Genomic DNA, 18,355 nt, shown 5'->3' on the forward strand with positions numbered 1-18,355 from the left:
TGCTCCAGCTGCATGTTCTGGGCACGAGGTGAACCCAGGTAGAAGACAGACGCAAAGGAGCTGGGCAGCTGGTAAACTGGCCAGAGCAAAGGTGACTATGGGGAACATGAAAAAAACATCCAGGGAACTCTGCATGCTGCTGCTAAAATATATTGCAGTTCCTCTTAAATAGCAACATGCCTAGTATTGCACAGACCTTGTCTTCTTTCTGTATAGGCTTTGTTTAATGATAATGCGCTGATACTTGTGCAGAAACCCCCAGCTATTCCTTCTAAGTGATGCATGAAAAGCAGCAATGAAGGTGGAAAATCGAAATTGAAAAGAGGGTGAAGAGCAAGATGAGCAGAAATGCAGGGAGCTTTGGGCTGGTGGCAACAGAAACACCATAGCATCAGTGATTAGGTCAGATGAACATTTGCATTCACTGAATATTTTACTTCTCTGTCTCCTTATCCCTCTAGACATGATTTAATTAGGAAAGGTTTTGAGTGAATTTATTCAGATGTATAAAACACGACTTAAAATTTTGTCAGCTTTCCTATTATCGTAGGCTAGAATGAGAAATCTCGTCTTCTTGGGATGAGAATGAAGAGTATACGAAGAAATACTTTGTTTGCTAGTCAGCCTTCATTAAGAGCAGCTAAAAATGAAAAACCAAACCTCAGCTTCCCCTTTACCGTGGGGGCTCTCAAAGAGTTGGTATTGTGAAAAAATTTTTCTCACACTCATGAGAGAAGATGACCAAACGAACAGCTTTCTGTAATATTTCTTGTGGAGAGGTGCCAAAAGGGTACTTGGTCAAGGGAAATGTAGAGTTTCAACTTCTACTATAATGCTGTTTGGTTTTGGTTTTGTTTGTTTGTTTGCTTTTCCTACTGTTGAGATCTCAAATCAGACTTCCTACCTTTCTTGGCCAAATATTTATCTTATAGAAATACTGTACAAAGCTTTTCCTCCTCACTACTCCCTTTATGGTAACTGTTAAGCAAAAGAACAATTTGCAAGGATAACTGTCCCACTTTCCTGGCCTGTGTTTTCCTTGGTGCCAGGAAGCTTCTTTCGTGGCCATCTTTTGATATTCGAACATTAAGCACTGCTGGAGCCCGGGACGTACCTCACATCGGGCTCTGCAGTAGCAGCATGTAGTGGCAATCTTCCGTTTTTATCCGGTATGTTCTGTCTAGCACCATTTCTGAGCAGGCTGACACAGCCTTCTAGCCAGCCCTAAAAAAGAAACGATATGTCAAAGAGGAAAATAGAGCACATCAGGCCAGACCCCTGCTTAGTGTGTGTGTCTTCAGTGTGGGACTAGAGCCGTTTCGACCACTTGAAGAACGGGCCTTTTTTTCCGCCAAAAGAGGTCTCGGCACCAAGTGTGGTTCCCATTTGGAGTGTGAGGCTCAAACTGGCTCACCCATTCATTTTTGTGATAAAGTGGTTATTTACACTATGCTCAGACTTTTCTAAAGCTGTGGCAGGGAGAAAAAAAAAGTGATTTGAAAGCTGTTAATTCTTGTATCACTGGCAAATGCCCCACATATGCCACATATCCTGCATGTGGATTTCATTATGCCAGGCTAAACCAAGAGCATGAGCACCTAATCTCATTTTTTTAAGCAAATTTAGCACAGATGGTAAATCAATTCTGAAAAGACTCAGAATGTGGTCTTTTAAACTTTGCTACAGAACTCTGAATTAGTGAAAAAGTTAGACTAAAAACAGCACCAAAACAGATGAGATGGTTCTTGGAATAAAACCGTCTATTGATCACCCAAACAAAAGCAAGTAAGCAATCTGGTTGTACTTGGGTAAATCTTTCAGCATATGCCTCATTGCGGGGAAGTCCAGCATGTTTTTAAGTTTTTTGCTCCAAGTTCTGCAAGCCATCTCTAAAGAACACTCCCTCCTGGACAGCCCCAGTCAGACTGGCAGCACCACCCTTTACAAGGAAACGGGGTGGAATGAGGGAGCTAGAACATGCTTGTTGGTGCTCCCAGGGAATTATAAGGCAGTTGGATTCTGCGTGAAACTGTGACTATGGAATCCAGTTGAATTCAATTCTCTGGGCAGGCATCACAGCCAAATGCTCTCTAGACCTCAGATTATATCCATCATAAAAACAGAAATGGAAACTTTGAAGCCTGGGTGGCTAAAGTCTTTTCCAGTCATTTCTTTTTCTTTTCCAGAGAATAATTTTTCCCCTCTGGGAGAAGAGGAAGGAGAAATGTAGCATGACACTGATTGTGGGATTTTTTAAAAATATCTGGCAAAGGAAATGTTTGTTCTCAAGTAAGTGGGACATGCGCTTTGTATTGGATGAGACTGCGTCTTTTGTTACCTTCTACACTTATTTTCTGGCTGAATGTCCTGTAGCTGAGCTGAAGCATTGTTTTTGTCCTGAGTATGCAGGAAGAAACTAGATGTAAGGGATGTGATTTAATTAGGCACCACTTTATCCATTTATTTATTCAATGAACTGGCAATTATCCAGCAATAACTCATACCATGCAGCACGGGTAAATGTTCCTTCCTCCCTTCTTTCCAGCTAATAAAGGAAGGTCATGGTCAACCCCTCTTTGCTGCTGACTTGGTCCCATCCTGTCGGTGATGCCCTCCCTGGAGCTCAGAAATCTGATGCTAAATTGAGACGGGAGAAATAATTTCCATACTAGAAGATAGGAGAGGACTTAAAGTCCTTTCCCAGTGCACAGGAAACCAGTGGCTTTCCTGAACCCACATAGAGGCCACTGGGGCTAGTAAGAGTCCCATACCATGCACTGATTTGTACAACCCATAGGAGAAAGGACACTCTGCAAAGAGTCCTGATGATTTTCTTGCAATAGTTGCTCCCTGCCTTGAGTTATAGAGAGGTTAAATATTCATTATTGTCTAGAACTATGTTTTGTACTTTTTTTTCCTGCTGTAGTATGAGCATCTGTCTTTTCATCTTCCTTGCCCAAGTCTTTGTACCAGATAAGTTGCCAGAGATAAACTGGTTCGTCCACAAGCATCCTGAGTATTAATATTTGCTCCCATCTTCAGTAGAAGCTTCACTGTATCAACCTGGCGTCCTGACACAGCATGCATCAAAGGTGTGCAACCTGGAGAAGAAAGCCAGACATTCTCTTACAATCTTTATTTTGTCAAAGGCACAATATAAAGATACTTTTTTACTGTTGCAAAATTTTGCAACAGCAAATTAACACATCATTTCTCTGACAAATGTCCAATAGCTGCACTCATGTGTTTTTGCAGGCAGGAAGTAACTTCCACGCCAACTAGATGACCAGTGATTTTTTTAAAAAAACATGACTTCATTACAGAAGTCTCATCTCATTAACTCTCCTTTTGGAGGGAAAATTGTTTTTCTGTTGATGAACCCAGCATGAACGGTAGGGTTTGTGTACCATATTGAAGGTTGATAAGCTTCAAAGTGAATAGTAGCCAAGTGCTTGGCTGCACTTCTCAAACCACAGCTTCATGCTGTCTCTCTATATTCAAAAGATGTGTGAAACGAAGCCCTGTACCATGCAAAGGAATGTATATTTGAGTTGATGTTTTAGGTGGGCAACAAATTCTTTTTGTTGTTGACTTGCCTTGCTCTAGAGCATTTTCTCCCACCTTCAGAACTTACTCTGCATTCGGCAAACCATTTGCTGGATAAACTGTGAAAGCTGGATAAGCTGTGAAAACTTACTATTCAAATTTCATCATGAAGTATTATGCTATCTTCTTATAATATATAATTCTTCGTATTTCTTAATTCTTCTTAATTTTTCTTCTTACATCCAGTCCCTCTGCCATTAAGACTGAGATGTCAGCTTGAGTGGGTGCTCGTTTTCTCCACTGACAAATACATCGTGAACATAACAGTTGTCTGAATTAAGTGCAGGAAAAGTTTATAACCCGGTAAAAGCTGGTAAAGATTAGAATATGCACTGCTCATATGAATCCTGTAAAAAGAAGCTGCAGTGAAAATACTCTTGAATATTTCTCAAGTGAAACTTTCAGAGATGTGTGTTTCTAATTGCTTGGGAAATAGATGCATATAAAACCCAGCAAATTGATAGCACTTTGTGATAGTATGATATAGGAGCCTGAGTACAAATGGAAAAAGAATGCAGTCTCAGTGATAAAAGAGATCATTTAGTTCAATGCAGATGTGCACTTATCCCTTTGGCTAACTATTACATGGCAAATTCTTTCAAATCTGTTTGTGTCTATGCAGACATCTTAAGTGCAAAGGACTGTAGCTCTTTGCTCTAAGATGCCCAGAATGTACAGCATTTGGCTCTGGTAAAAAAGATTCTTCTTCTTCTTCTTTTTTTTTTTTTTTTCTGAAATGACAGCATTACCCCTTTAAAGAAGATAAGGTAGATTCATGGTAAAGTACCATCCGATTATATCAGTTTATCTTGTGCCTGAATAAAATATCATATATTCAGATGGGGAGAGAAGTATCCAAAGTATGTATTTCCAGTGGATATTCCAAAGAACAAGTCAATTTTCCCACTTGCTGCTACTGTAAATAATTTGCTGAACATGAAAACTAGGATAAAAAAGAAAAGGAAAAAGATTACAACACAATTGCAATCTGCAGCACTGAGGCCCCTGGGAAGGAGCACAGAGCTCACTGACCCTCGCTGTCGCAGCATTCCAGGATGGAAGGATCTTCTCGGATCACCGCAGTCAGGGTGTTCACATCGCCGTTGGCTGCTGCTTGATAAACCACAGTCAGGTCAATCTCTTCTGCTGCATCACCTGCAGGGAGGAGCATGTCTGTGAGCAGGCAGAGGTCCGGCACACACGTTTAACAGTGAAAGTAACGGCATGTATTTCACTGGGTTTCTATGACGGCATAGTCCGAGGTGGAACAAAATGTATCCAAACAGCATTGTGCTTTTCGTTAGTCATCTGAATTCTTTTCATTGCCACTAAATTCTTCCCCAAACTCTCAGAGAGAGACAATGAGAGTGACATAAGAAAATCTCTTGAAAGATTCAATCCCTTATAAGAAATCATACTAACATTAGCTGAATGTGAATTGAGAAACAATAAACAACGGAACTGTCTCATAATATTAATGGCTAACTCTTCATGAGATAATACAGCAGAAAGGCAGAAGTATTTTCAGTTTCTGTTTTGTCCTTACATCTGTCAAAAGACTGAGTTATTTTACTTCCTTTCTCTGAGGCAATCAGGAATTCTCTTCTCAGAAAAAAAAAGAATTTCTGGCAGTTCTGAGTTCTAATAATAACTGTGAAAAGGAAGGGTGAACTGCTGCTTGGGACCTAGGAGAGGTTTATTATCTTTGGTGCTTACAGGACAGGAAACTGCAAAAAAGCAGAGGTAACCTACGTCCAGTGGGCGTGTTTGATCAACTGAAATACGTATCAATGCACTTTCTAGTGAGCCTTTTTGAGGAAAGAGTGTGGACCTGGGCAAGGAACATCTCCAACTATCACTACCAGTTTTCTATTAGTGCCTAATTCTCTGGAGCAAGGAAATTCTCTCATCTTTGAGGTCATTTTCTATACTTAGTTCGTACAAAGTGATCTACAGAAGGCAATCCAATAAGCTCCATGATGTTGAGAGATGTGGAAATCTGCAAAACCACAATGAGATCATCTGCTAGGAGGCACTACCCAAAAGCAAAGCATTATTTCTGTGTGTTGCAATGCTTTGCACTATTTAATGTCAGATTAAAATGAAAGGGAAAAAATGGCCTAAAGCATATTTCTTCTGTGATTTTATAAGAAAGTATAATTCTTACATGGATAGAGAAAAATTAATACTATAAAGCCTTATAGGAAGTTCATCACTGTGAACTTTATTTTAATTATTTTACACCAACTAGAGCATTTATTTGGGCCATTAAATAATTAGCAAAGAGGTTCAATCACAAAAATGTGTTTGGTTTTGTTCAGTTTTTGGGATGTTTTGTTTCTGTTTCCCAAATGGCTACATTTTAGTCTGATTTTACAGGCCTGCATAGTCTGGCTGCTGGGTGAAGTTTCTCAGTCCTGCATTGCATTTCATTCACCTTTAAGTTCTTTCCACTAAATATTATGCCCTAAGCAGTGGACCATGCCCCTTTCATAAAACCAGCCAAGCATTGCCTAAAGAAAGTGCTCTACTTTCTTCAAATACATTCTTTTCACCAAATGCAGTAGTAATAATGAATGGAATTGTCATTAGTGGATTGTGAGGGCACACTTCTGTACGCTGTGTTGTAGTGATGGCTGTGTAAAACCTATGGGAAAATAAACCCAAGAACTAGCAATAGTTAAAGATGTTTAAAAGAAAAAAGTCACAGTCTTAATGATGTATCTTAGATGCAAACACTATTATAAAACTATCTTATTCATCAGCTACGGAGGAAGGTGTGACCTGCTGGAAAGCAGCTCTGCAAACAGGGATTCGGGAGTTCTGGTTGACAACAGGTTAACCATGAGCCAGCAGTGTGCCCTCATGGCCAAGAAGGCCAGTGGAATCCTGGCCTGCATCAGGAGGAGCGTTGACAGCAGGTCGAGGGAGGGCATCCTGCCCCTCTGCTCAGCCCTGGTGAGGCTGCACATGGAGTATTGGGTGCAGTTCTGGGCTCCACAGGACAAGGAAGACACTGAGCTTCTAGAGAGGGTCCGGCGGAGAGCCACAAAGATGATTAAGGGACTGGAGCATTTGTCATATGAGGAAAGACTAAGTGAGCTGGGCCTGTTTAGCCTGGAGAAGAGAAGGCTGAGAGGGGATCTTATCAACATGTACAAACACCTGAGGGGGGAATGTAAAGAAGATGAGGCTAAACTCTTCTCTGTGGTGGCCAGTGATAGGACAAGGGGTAATGGGTACAAGCTGAAACACAGGAAGTTTCATCTTCATGTGAGGAAGAACTTCTTTCCTGTGAGGGTGACAGAGCCCTGGAACAGGCTGCCCAGAGGGATTGTGGAGTCTCCTTCTCTGGAGATCTTCAAAACCTGCCTGGATGCCGCCCTGTGCTACATGCTCTAGGGGTCCCTGCTGGAACACGGCACTATATTATCCCTAGAGGTCCCTTGCAACCTCAGCTGCTCTGTGATTCTGAGTTTTCAGGGGAAATGTGAAGCAGAAAGCAGAGAAGATACTATGAGAAGTGTACAAAGGCTAGATGCAAGCTGGGTCTAAAATAGGAAGGTCTGCACAGCCACATTCAGCCCCCTAAGCTCCCCAGTTAATCTGTGCCCAGGAGTTATTTTCACTGAGTTGAAGTCATTGCTATAAAAGAGAAAAGGCAAATTACAGAAAAGCATGGTTGCATACTAGAATATGCATGAAATAAATGGTACTGATATTTGGTGAAATTATTAATTGATCTCAATTAAAAGTTTTTTTTTTTGAGTTAGATATGAGCATCTCTAATGTTATGTTTAATATACGCTTATATTATATATTAAAATCCAGTATTCACCAACACATATATGGCTATTAGGAACTAGACAGACAAAGAGGACAAAGGCATCTACCTTTGCAGGCACCTAACCCCACTGTGAGGCAGACAAAGGAAAGGTGGCTGGAAAGCCCCATAGCTTGATCTAAACCACACAGCAGTTGAGTCAGTTCCAGAGGAACTGAAAACCAAATATGCCCTTAATTCAACGTGATTAATTCATAGTGAAGAGATCTTTCTGGGTGTTTTAGGAGCTCTACTGGAACTCAGCAACCAATGATAATTTCTATGTGTTATTGTTGCTCATTAGGCTTTTTCAATGCTAAATACACTTGTATGTCTGCTTGTTGCTTCTATATGGCATTTTATAATGTAGAAAGATCTCTTGGAAGTCAAAATGACTAATTGTCAAGTGTCAGTTATACTTTCTTGGTTGGGATTCTGAAACCAATTTTCAATCATTTTTCTACTCTGAGTTATAGAGATATAGCCTATGTGGGGCATGGTGCTTCCTTTATTAGCATTTGTATTCTACTGTGCAGTGATTGAAGTTGCATTATTTTTATGACTTTCTGTCTAGTGAATATGAAACACAGGTAAGTAGTATATGAGGGCCTTGCACTGGAAGAAGAAACAGCTTGAGTGTGCATTTTGAAGCCGTTCTTCAACACTGTTCAGATTTTAGTAAGTACAAAAATGAGTGAGGTCCTTTTTCCATGTTCAGTTTATCTTCTTGCCTGCAACTTTCTTTATAGAAACATCTATACCTCCCTTAGCTCAAAAAGAAGTATAGCTATACTAAGCCTGGTCATTTTAAAGCCCATTAGTGTAGCTGGGGAATCAGAAATAGAGAGTATAAGATTGGTCCAGCCACTCTGTTACCTTGCTAAAGGGGGAAGTTAAAAGTGATGCCTAATTCACACTAGAGAGTTAAGCAAAGGAAAGACAAATGGAGTGACTGGTGACTTTTCTTTATGTCATTTGGGGATAGCATAAATATAGAAGCTGTTCAGAAAAAAAGAATGTTTTAAAGAGAGTTTGAAGAGACTTAATAAAAGATATTTTCTCTAATCATATAATAATATTATTATTAATGTATTGTTGTAAATTATATTAAGAATTGTCCTCTAGATTTTTGAATGATAAAGGTTCTTTAAAGAGAATCTTTAAGCAGTTGCTGTACTATTCATATCTGTGATCATACAGTGTCGTAGCTGAATTCACATTAATTCCACACGATGATTTACAATCCAGGGTAATTCCACACATATGACCTTATCTCCCCAGGACTCAATCACCATTCTCTGCTTTAAAACTTGGCTACCATGGAGACAGAATCAGCTCTCTCCCTGGGAAAGGTTAGTCTGTCAAATCTGGAGCTGTGATTATAGGCTTGGGAAAATTACAAGGCTGGTATTAAATCAGCCTTCACCAATATGCAGATTTCTATTTGTTCACGACTCAACTGAATGAATTACATCTTTTGTTCTAATTCGTCTTTTAAATTACACATTTAATAAAATTTCCAAGCCAAAAACGTTAACTTGACATCTGCAATAGCAGAGTGCAAATTGCTCAGAGAACTGGTTGTTCTGCACAGACACTTTGATACGTGGGCTGTTCGGGCTGCTTGGATTGGGAGAGAGCAAGAGCCATTACCTCTTGGGGGTCATCATTAGTGACTAGGACATGAAAAGAGACGTGGACTTACCACAGGGCCCATTAATCAGATTCTGTATCATGCCAAATCTGCAAGCTGCTTTCACCACAGGTAAACCCAGCCGAGAGGGGTTCAAAGCAAGTTCATGCCTGAACTAATCTCTTACTTGAAGAGGAAGGCACTAGGGGCTGAGTGGAAGGCCAAGAGACAAGGCAGAGATTTCAAACTTGCATTGCTCCTTCTCAGTGAGTTGTGCTCTGCAGGAACCCAGTACATAGCAGTCATGAACAGGCACCGCAGCGCTCACACTGACTGAAGTCATTAAATGGGAATGGAACAGTCAAGACATTGCTGGGAAGGCAAATAAATCATTAGATGTGCTGGGATATATAGGGGATTAAAGGGACCTTCACCTCATACTATGCTTTGCACATACAGATTTTATCCTTTTTGCTGTTTAGCATTATAAGCACTGTTCTTTTTTTTTTCTGGCATGAGTCAAGATAGAGCAATCTGGCCAGAAAAGGAAACTCTTGATCTAGTGAGAAATTGATTACCCAGAGGACAAAAATGCAGGAAGTTCAGAACATGGATACACACTTGCCTGTGGTCCACTGGTTCCCTCTACCTTTTTTTATACAAACGAAAACCTAAAGACCTCCTCCACTATGCCTATGCTGGGCTGAATCTGCTTTTCTCCTTCCAGCACTAGGAGAGGAAGCAAAACTTTGAATGAGTGAATGAGTTTTCCTGTGCCCACTCACCCAGAATATCATCTCTCTTCCTCTTAAGCCTCAGTGGCAGAAAACCATGTCCAAGATTTACAATTCCCAAATCCCAGCCTGCTTACGTGAACCCTAGCCCACAGAGTAAGGAGAGGCAGTGGCCAAGCTGTTACTCTGCTGCTGGGGAACACTGGACCAGGAGGGTTGAAGAGTACCTGGATGGTTCACCTGACCTAATGCAACCTCCCACTAACTCCACTTCTGTTGGCTGAGCTGACCTCACGGGCCAGGATCACTTTAACCCGAGCTGTGTGGATGGGGGGCTCTGGGTGGAGGAAGAGGAGGAGGTGCACAGATGCATGATCTGATGCTTCATGTGACAGGGAGCCAAACGCCAAATGCCTGGCTGTCTGCTACATAACTTACTGTCCTACTGTTTTGCAGACATCAGTGAGCACTCTATCTGTCTCAGATACATTTTTAGATCTTTTTCTGGGGGGAAATTACTTGTCTCTCATAAAAGGAAGCTGTCAGTCAGCTTTGGGAAGGCAGAAATTACAGTAACAGCCTGTGAATAGAGCAAGGGTAGAAGAAAACTAAGGCTGCTACAACAGTGCCATAGAAAGATCTGGAAAAGTCATAATAAGAAAAGACCAAAAGACATATGTGCTGGTGACATTTTCTTTTGTAGTTAAGTGTTCAAAAAGAATGAAATTTAAAAGACAATCTACCTGAAATAAGCAGCAGTGTTTCCAAAATGCATAGTTTCTGCCATATAGAATAATAATCTTTTAGTTTGAAAGGGGTATGTAAAATAAATCAATATAAATAATTATAAAGAATGATCACAGGATTCAGACAATTAAATCAGTATTTATGTCACAATTCTATGACTCTCATATGAAGACTGTGTTTTAGTTTGCACCACTTGCAAGGCTGGTGGATCTCTTGCCTTATGAAGTGCATAGTATATATAAGTGGTTATTTTCCCCTACATTGTGCTGAGATCGAAACTACTGCCGTTTAGTGTGTGTCGTGTTGGCAAGGAGAGATTTAGATGTGAATATTGAGAAGAGAAAGCTGGATACCCCAGAAATTTATGTTCTCTGTAAAAAAAGAAATACATACATGTGTACTTGACTCCCGCCTTTCATATATATTAGCCCTTCAGGTGAAACCTTATGTGATTTCCTACAGCTTATCAGCAGGACCCCCTGCTTCACAAATCATAGGCATCTCCCTGGCAGCAGTAGCCCCTTGGTGTCCAAGGACAGCCAGAGGTAGATGAGTGAAGTTTTTGGAAATTATAACTAGCTCTCAAACACTATGGGTTTATTGATTACTTAACAAAATGATAATTCCTACGTGTGCCTGGATAGGAATGTAATGATCCAGGCCTTTTTCTAGCTTCTCTGTTTCAGTGGGAAACATCCCAAGTCCTTCCGGGGCTTCTGGAAGTTCCATATCACTGCAGCTCTTACTGTTTGTAACTAATATAAGATATTAAAGAGCAATATGATAGCAAATGTTACAAAGAGACAGTGCAGTTTTCAAGCTGAAAATGCTCTTTTTGTAACTTGTAGTTGGGAGTATCTTGCTCACAGGTGGGAAGGAGTAAGGAATTGTAGGAAGAAATGAAATATTTTACTGGTCCAGCAGATACTGATCTGGTGCGTCTGAAAGAGTGTGTCTCAAAGAGTGCCTACATTTTTCCATTTGTATGAACTGGAGCAGTGAAAAATATTCCCACTCTCCTTGATAAAAACCTCCCCTTGCTTAAAGCAGTAGAGTGCCAAGGCATTCATATGTTATTTAGAGAAAAGCCACTGTGCACTGTGAGTTTTGCACAGTGCTTTCTTTGCCTGATGTCCCCTTATTGTGTGTTGCCTGCTCTGCTGCCTTTCCACCTCCCATGCAGCTTGCAGGGAAAACTACCAGTAAATCACTGATCATCTGATGGCCCAGCAGTTCTTGCAGTTGGGGTGGAGGTGGGGAATGGTGAATTTATCCTGAGGGAACATTCCTGCTGGGAAGCGCTGTGCCTGGAGCTGGGGCTGGGAGAATATGCTGGATGGGAATAGGGACAGGGTCAGAGAGTGGCCTGGCTGGAAGAGGAATGCAGAGTAAAAGCAAGGGGAGTTTATGAGAGATGCTGTCTTGCCGCTCATTGCTGTCCATATAACGTGGTTTGGGCCAGTGCTCTGCATTGCTGTCTGCTCTCTTTTCTGTCGGGAGGATTCTCTTTTCTGCTCCTTCCGCAGTTGTGGCCATTTTCTAGTCCCATTTCTTGCTCTACTTCCATCAGCTGCCCTAGCTGGGGGGCTGCACTGAGTGTGCAGGGTGTCTCCCCTCCCTCTGCAGTTTGAGCACAGCTGGGTGGGTATGTTCTGGTTTCAGTTTGGCTTTTAGGAGATGCAGAAGCTCAGCGACATGCTTCATTTTGTTTTCTTCTCAGAGAAAATATTCCTTCTTTCCTTCCTCCCTTCCTCCCTCCCTCCCTTCCTCCCTTCCTGCCTTCCTTCCTATCTGACCTGGAGAACTTGTCTCTATTTCTGCAATACACGTTTCCCTTCCCCTTTTACACTTCCCTTCCTCCTTTATCCTCGCTGGTGGTATTTTTGTCTCTTGTCCTTGTTTTATACTGTCTTCAGCTCTGCCTTCTGGCTCGCCATCTTCTGCAGCTGCTCAGGGAGGGGTCTTGCTGGGCTGGTGCACACCTGCACTCTCAGGATTCTCTTCAGGCCTTGGAGACTGCTGTGGCAGCAGTGAGGAAAGGTAGACATAAGTCTGCTGCTTTACACATTGAGTGTTAATTGCGGGAGACAAGCAGGCAAAGAGAGAACCTAAAGCTCACAGCATCTTCTGTTGATCTGTGGACATAAGTTGGACCGTGGCTTGAGAGAAGATCTGCCTGCTTGAGCAGGGAGCAGATGCTGGCTAGCTGGCCACGCCATGTGAGCCTCAAGACCAGCTGATGACTGCCTCATTCCAGGAGGACATTTGAAACTCAGGACCCCAAGCGAGCAGAGGCTCTTGGTTGCGATGGCTGCATTCCAGCATGGGCCAAAGCTTCAGGCCCAGCTGGTGCCTACCAAAAACCATCGCATGTCTGCAGACTGCTTGTGTCCCTTGTGAGGCCAATGGACCATGGGCACCAAGCACAAAGACACAGCTTGTGGGTACAGGCACCCAGAGACACCTTGGCCTCTCACCTGCCCTGTCTTTCTGTAGGGACTGCACTTTTGGTTTGTGACCATCTTGGCTGGAGCAATTAGGGCAGTTTGCAGGCGTGCACTGGAAACTGTGGCCACTGCACACAAATTATGTTGCGAGATGACTTAGAGTGAAATCTGTTCCAGCAGGGACCATCAAACAATGACTCTTTCCAGCTCTGAGAACATAAAAGGTATTGCTCTGCATTCTTTGTAGGGCGACTCTCTGCATTTCTCATCTGCCTTCTTTATATTGTGTCATAAGAAGTAAAGACAGGTACAGGTAACTAAAGATACGAAATTCAACCATTTTACTTAAAAAAAGACAAAAAAGGGGATATTTGTATTTCCATAGCAACCTAAACATGTAGAAAATCTTCATTTTGAGACTTTTTAAGATATTAAACTCATAGATATGACAGTAGCTACCTCATAAGAATTTACTAAAGCAAAGACAATCACTTGTCAGTATCTGTTCCCTTCAACATATCCATGAGTCAACTGTGAAAATCAGCTTTTCATAAATTTTCACTCCAATTGGCTCTGCTTGCTAATGTTGCAAGTGTCATATTTGCATACAAACACAAATATAAAACATAATAAATATGCATGTGCATCTTTTAATACTAAGCACAAAAGCAATCAAGTGCTGTTACTATTCTGTTGAAATCTTTTATTTTTTAAAATAACCGTAGCCATAGGCTGAAATACCCATCTCTAAAATTGATGAAAGTCCCTCATGTGGAACCAGTGTAAGTCGCTCTCAGACCTGACCTTTTCCACTATTTCCAGTTATTGATTCTGCCAAGGAATCCTAGTACATTTGCATGGGAGGCATAGGAAGCCCAGAGGATTTTGAAATTAGTAGCAAATGACTTACCTTTGTGCTGATCAAACATCGAGGAGGAACTGAAATCCATTGTGGTCTATCTCATTGTTTACAATCAGCCCCAGCAAACACCAACTCCAGGGTTTCCAGAGAAAAATGCCATATATTACAGTAAACAATATATTCAGTGATAGCTGTTGTCAATCTTCTTGTCAGAGAATTAAACTTGCTTTATGGCTGCAGGTTGTTGTCAAGGCAAAGTCACTGGCACTGGCACAGCGGGAATGGAATATTCTGTTTGTTACGGACCTTGTAAAATGACGTGTCTGGAATCTTGGGAAAAATCTCTTAGCTTCGGCGAATCCAATTGCCTTCAAGCAAGGGGCTCTGAGGATGCTGCAGACACGCAGTATCAGCAGCCGCTGTAGCCTGACCAGGCTCGGCGGGTGGATGGAGCTTCTCCGTGGCACATGGAGCCGGAGCAGGTTCGGCGGGTGGATGGGGCTGCTCCGCCAGAGCCGGCTCGGCAGGTGGACAGGGCTCCTCCGTGGCACACGGAGCATGTGCGGAGCGGCGGGCGCCAGGCCCTCCCCACGCGCCCAGCAGCAGGTGCGGCGCCACACGCAGCCCCGACACGGCGCGTGTGTTGCCGCGCGTGTGCCGGCAGCCTGAGCTGGCTTGGTCAGAGGAGCCTTTCAGAATTCAGCTATTTACTGATTTAACCCTTAATGAGGAATTACAATTGTTAATATGCAGGGTTTACAAAGCGATCTTTGTCATAACTGAGAGCACGTTGTCACGCTTGCAGTGCATAGTGGTGACTTCCACAAAGTTGTGTGACAGGTTTAATAATTCACAACACATGTTCTAAACTCCATGCGCCAGCCACATCGAGAGGAAACCCACATCTTCTGGCTCTTTTTTGAATTGTTCTCATCTTCTCTAAATTGGGAGCTTGGCCTGTGTGCTATGGAGGAGAGGAGGCTTTGCTTTGTTTCCGTGGCAGAAGTAACAATAAATGGACTGACTTGGAACTTGCTTAGAGATCACCAGCAATGCCTGGGGTCTGGTGGACTGGAGGATATAAAAAGTTTACTTAGAACTAGTGCATTGAAAGAGACTTATCAGTACAGGTGAACAAGGCAAAGTATTATATGAAAATTAAGAACAGCAAAGCTGTTTTGGTCCAAGGGTGCAGAGGGCCTACCCCAAAATTATGCCTAAACTTGGTTGGCCTAGGAGCTCCCCAAACTTTACTTACTGCATTGATTTTATTCTGCTATATTGATGATTTCACTGACTACAATGGAAGCTTAGGAAAATAATTTACATACAGACATGGTACACACATAAATTTAGGGGTTGAATCTGGCACTGATTCACATCCCACAAACCCCCTTTTGAATCTAAATCCAAATGATGTTTTTAGAAAGAAGGCAGAACAGTCCAAGCAAGTACAGCCTTGTAAAGTCTTGAAAGTGTAAACCAGAGTAAAACCATGTGTAAGTACATGTGTAAGCAACCATGTACTTAACTGAAGAAAGCTCTACCCAGCTTGTATTGGATTGTGGCGATGGACATTGGTTTTTCCTTTTTCTTACTGCTAACTTGTTTGTATTCTGGCTTATCTCAGGCATTTGCTGGTGGATCCACCATGAGGTGCGTGCTGTCTGTGCCCAGATCCAGGAGCAGAGTCTTTGTTTGCAGACAGTCAGCTCCTGTCAGCTCTGCCCCATTAGGGGGGCTCAGCCAGTGGCTCCAGCTTCCTCCAGGCTCAGGGCACTGTCCCTGTCACCTCATGCCTTGGCTTCGCTCAAGAGCTGCTACTACTGCTTCCTGCGTGGAGAGGGCTGGAGCTGGAGATACCCTCACTTGGACTCCATCAAGCACTTCCCACTGCAAATTATCACCCCAGATGATCTCAGAAGTGGCCTTTGCTCCCTACATCTGACAAGAGGTCCTCTGGACAGAGGGCTTCTGGCCCTGACTGCTACTGCAGCGTGGGCTGTACAAAGCTCAGCAGCCACTGTGCAGTCTAATCCTGTCCGTGTAAATGCTCACAGTAATTCCTGCCTGTTAGCATAATTGGGTCTCTGTTCTTCCACTCTTGCTCCAGTGAAGATGCTCTGGAGTTTACTGCCATAGCGTAACTGTCTCAGTGCATTAGCCTAGGAATGAAGCACACTGCATGTGCACAGCCAGGGCATCTGGAGGAGAGACATCGGAGACTCCTTGCTGTCCCATGGAGGGCACAAGGATATTCCTTGTGTACCCAAGGGTTTAGCTCACCCATCCGCAGCTGTGGGAGAGCAAGGCACCTCCTCTGAGGCAGGTGTCCATGATTAATAGGGACAAACTGTGCTTGTGAGCTGCCATCTCCTGCCGTAGGTGTGCAAGGGACCCAGAATTTATCAGATGTAACCACTGCCTGGCTGTCTCCATTTCCTGCAGAGTTGGCCTAGCTTAGAAGGCTGACTTCTACACAGCTAAAATTAAACAAGATGAGTTTCAGTTGTCCTACATGAAAATTTAAAAGTGAAAAACCTCTTACTCTTTTCTCCACTGTTTTCTCCCCATTTGCCAAGTACTGCCAATGCCGAGGTCTGTGATGACCTCACTTCCCAGCACAAACTGGAGGGAAAGATGCTGGCATCTCTTTTTCTCTCTTCGGTGTGTTAGCCCTTACATCATCTTCTTTGTTCTTTCTTGCTCATTCTTCTCACTAGCAGACCTCCCTTCTGCTCTGTAACCTGACAGTTTACCTGAGACGCAGAGAAATACCTCTGCCCAGGAGGACATGAGTGCTCCTGTGAAGGATATATTCATCTATACGTATGCATATAAAATGAAGATTCAGATGTGAATGAAATTGTTACATACAGGGCTGAAGAGCAGGGCTAAAAACTGATGATGGTTTTTACTGAGGTATCATCTTTGCCTACAACTCCTGATAGCACCTGCTCTGGGGCACAGTGCCATCATGAGCATAACTGATCTTGCATATCTGCTCTTTCTCTGCTGCTGCACTTGTAGTGCAGGTAAGCAAGGGCTCCGCATCTGTTTTCACTCATGTTGCTGCAGGGCCTTGTGCCCTTTGTTAAGTGCTGGACCAGCAGGGCCCTCTTCCATAAAAAACGCTGCTGGCAGATGGCAGCATAGGGGCACCAGCTCCACAGGTTGGAGCTTGCCTGGCTTTCTTCACTGGTGTCTTGCAAACCTGAATGTTTACAGACTCAGTATTGCTTGCTAAGCATATAATATAGTGGGTATAAGTCAAAATGAACAAAGGGATAAAATCCACCTTCATTTTCAGTTTGTAATAAAATCAATGAAAAGTAATTTGATTATAAAGTATTTAACTATGATGCTAGATATAAACTACCTCCTGATTGGATTTGGAAGTGAAAGACTCAGCATTAGGGACTGACAAAGTTATGAGCACCAAGCTCATAATCCCACCATGATAAGGGGCCTGAGCTGTGCTGTCTGATAAGGCCTGACCCAGGATCCACCCAAATGAAGACAATCTCTATTAAAATGTCAATGGATTAGCAGTGATTAGAGAATGGAGAATAAAGTCACAGATAGATCTTAGAGGTTCCTACCTAAAACATAAGACACACTGAGGATCCCTTCTACTCTGCTCTCTGCTTTGTAAGACCAAATCTATCTTCTGCTAAATCATTGTGAATTTATGACCCTGGCTTCAGTGGGGTCAAGGTGTCTCCCATGGTACAACTGTTTTCATTATCACCGGGCTCTTGTGAGGCAGATACAGTAACAAGCCAGCCATGGCAAAGAGTCTACCCTGTAATTATAATAGTGCTCTTAACCAGTAGCTGCTTTTATGGACATTGCTTTCCTGAATAATGATCTGTTTATAGTTAATTAAACTAAATTTATTTTTTCTCAAACTGAGTGCTGTGCCCTATTTAGAAGGAGTGACAGGTATCGCAAAGAGTTTATCACCCCCTATCAACGCACCCCATCCTTTTTTTTTCTTTTTCTTTTTTTTTTTTTAACTCTCCAGAGACTTCCTCAGGATTTAGATCTTTTCAGGTCTAAAACTGCATTGAGTAGTCCTGGCAGCATGGAAGACCAGTGCATAGAGGTTAGACGAGCAGGCTACGGAGAAATGCTTGTGGAATAGCAGAAGATGATGGGTGTGGGGACTGTTCAAGGCAGGAGAGCCAAGGGAAATGTAGGGGGGGGTGTGTTCCGGGTGCACAATGCTATGGAGCCAGAGCTGGGCCGGGTGACATGGTTGTGGTATTACATGGGTAAGGAGAAATTTATACTGAAACTCCTTTTTTTAAAACAAACAAACAAGAACTTGACCTAAATAGCGAAAAAAGGATGTTTGTGCCAGATCAGATCAATAGTTTGTCTAACTTAATAAGCATAGTGTCTAACTGGCATTCACCTGCAAATGTCTAGTGAACTGCAGGAAACCAAGACAAGTGCATAGTGCTGTTTCTGCAGAGTACTCAGATGGTGGCCTGCTTG

The 18,355-nt window shown here is 42.6% G+C and overlaps 1 protein-coding gene across 1 annotated transcript in view; it reads right to left on the reverse strand.

The window, feature by feature from the left end:
- Positions 1–13,940, reverse strand: part of ANKRD55 (ankyrin repeat domain 55) — a 45,772-nt gene extending 31,832 nt beyond the window's left edge. The window contains exons 1-4 of the mRNA XM_088520607.1: positions 13,901–13,940; positions 4,639–4,761; positions 2,971–3,101; positions 1,115–1,224 (exon numbers count right to left, since the gene is read on the reverse strand). Of these exons, the coding sequence (XP_088376733.1) occupies positions 1,115–1,224; positions 2,971–3,101; positions 4,639–4,761; positions 13,901–13,940 (404 nt within the window). The remainder of the gene's footprint in view (positions 1–1,114; positions 1,225–2,970; positions 3,102–4,638; positions 4,762–13,900) is intronic.
- Positions 13,941–18,355: the final 4,415 nt, after the last annotated feature.

The sequence above is a fragment of the Tinamus guttatus genome, unplaced genomic scaffold, assembly GCF_059628265.1.
Source record: "Tinamus guttatus ecotype Peru unplaced genomic scaffold, ASM5962826v1 Tinamus_guttatus_pri_ptg000094l, whole genome shotgun sequence".
Lineage (NCBI taxonomy): Eukaryota > Metazoa > Chordata > Aves > Tinamiformes > Tinamidae > Tinamus > Tinamus guttatus.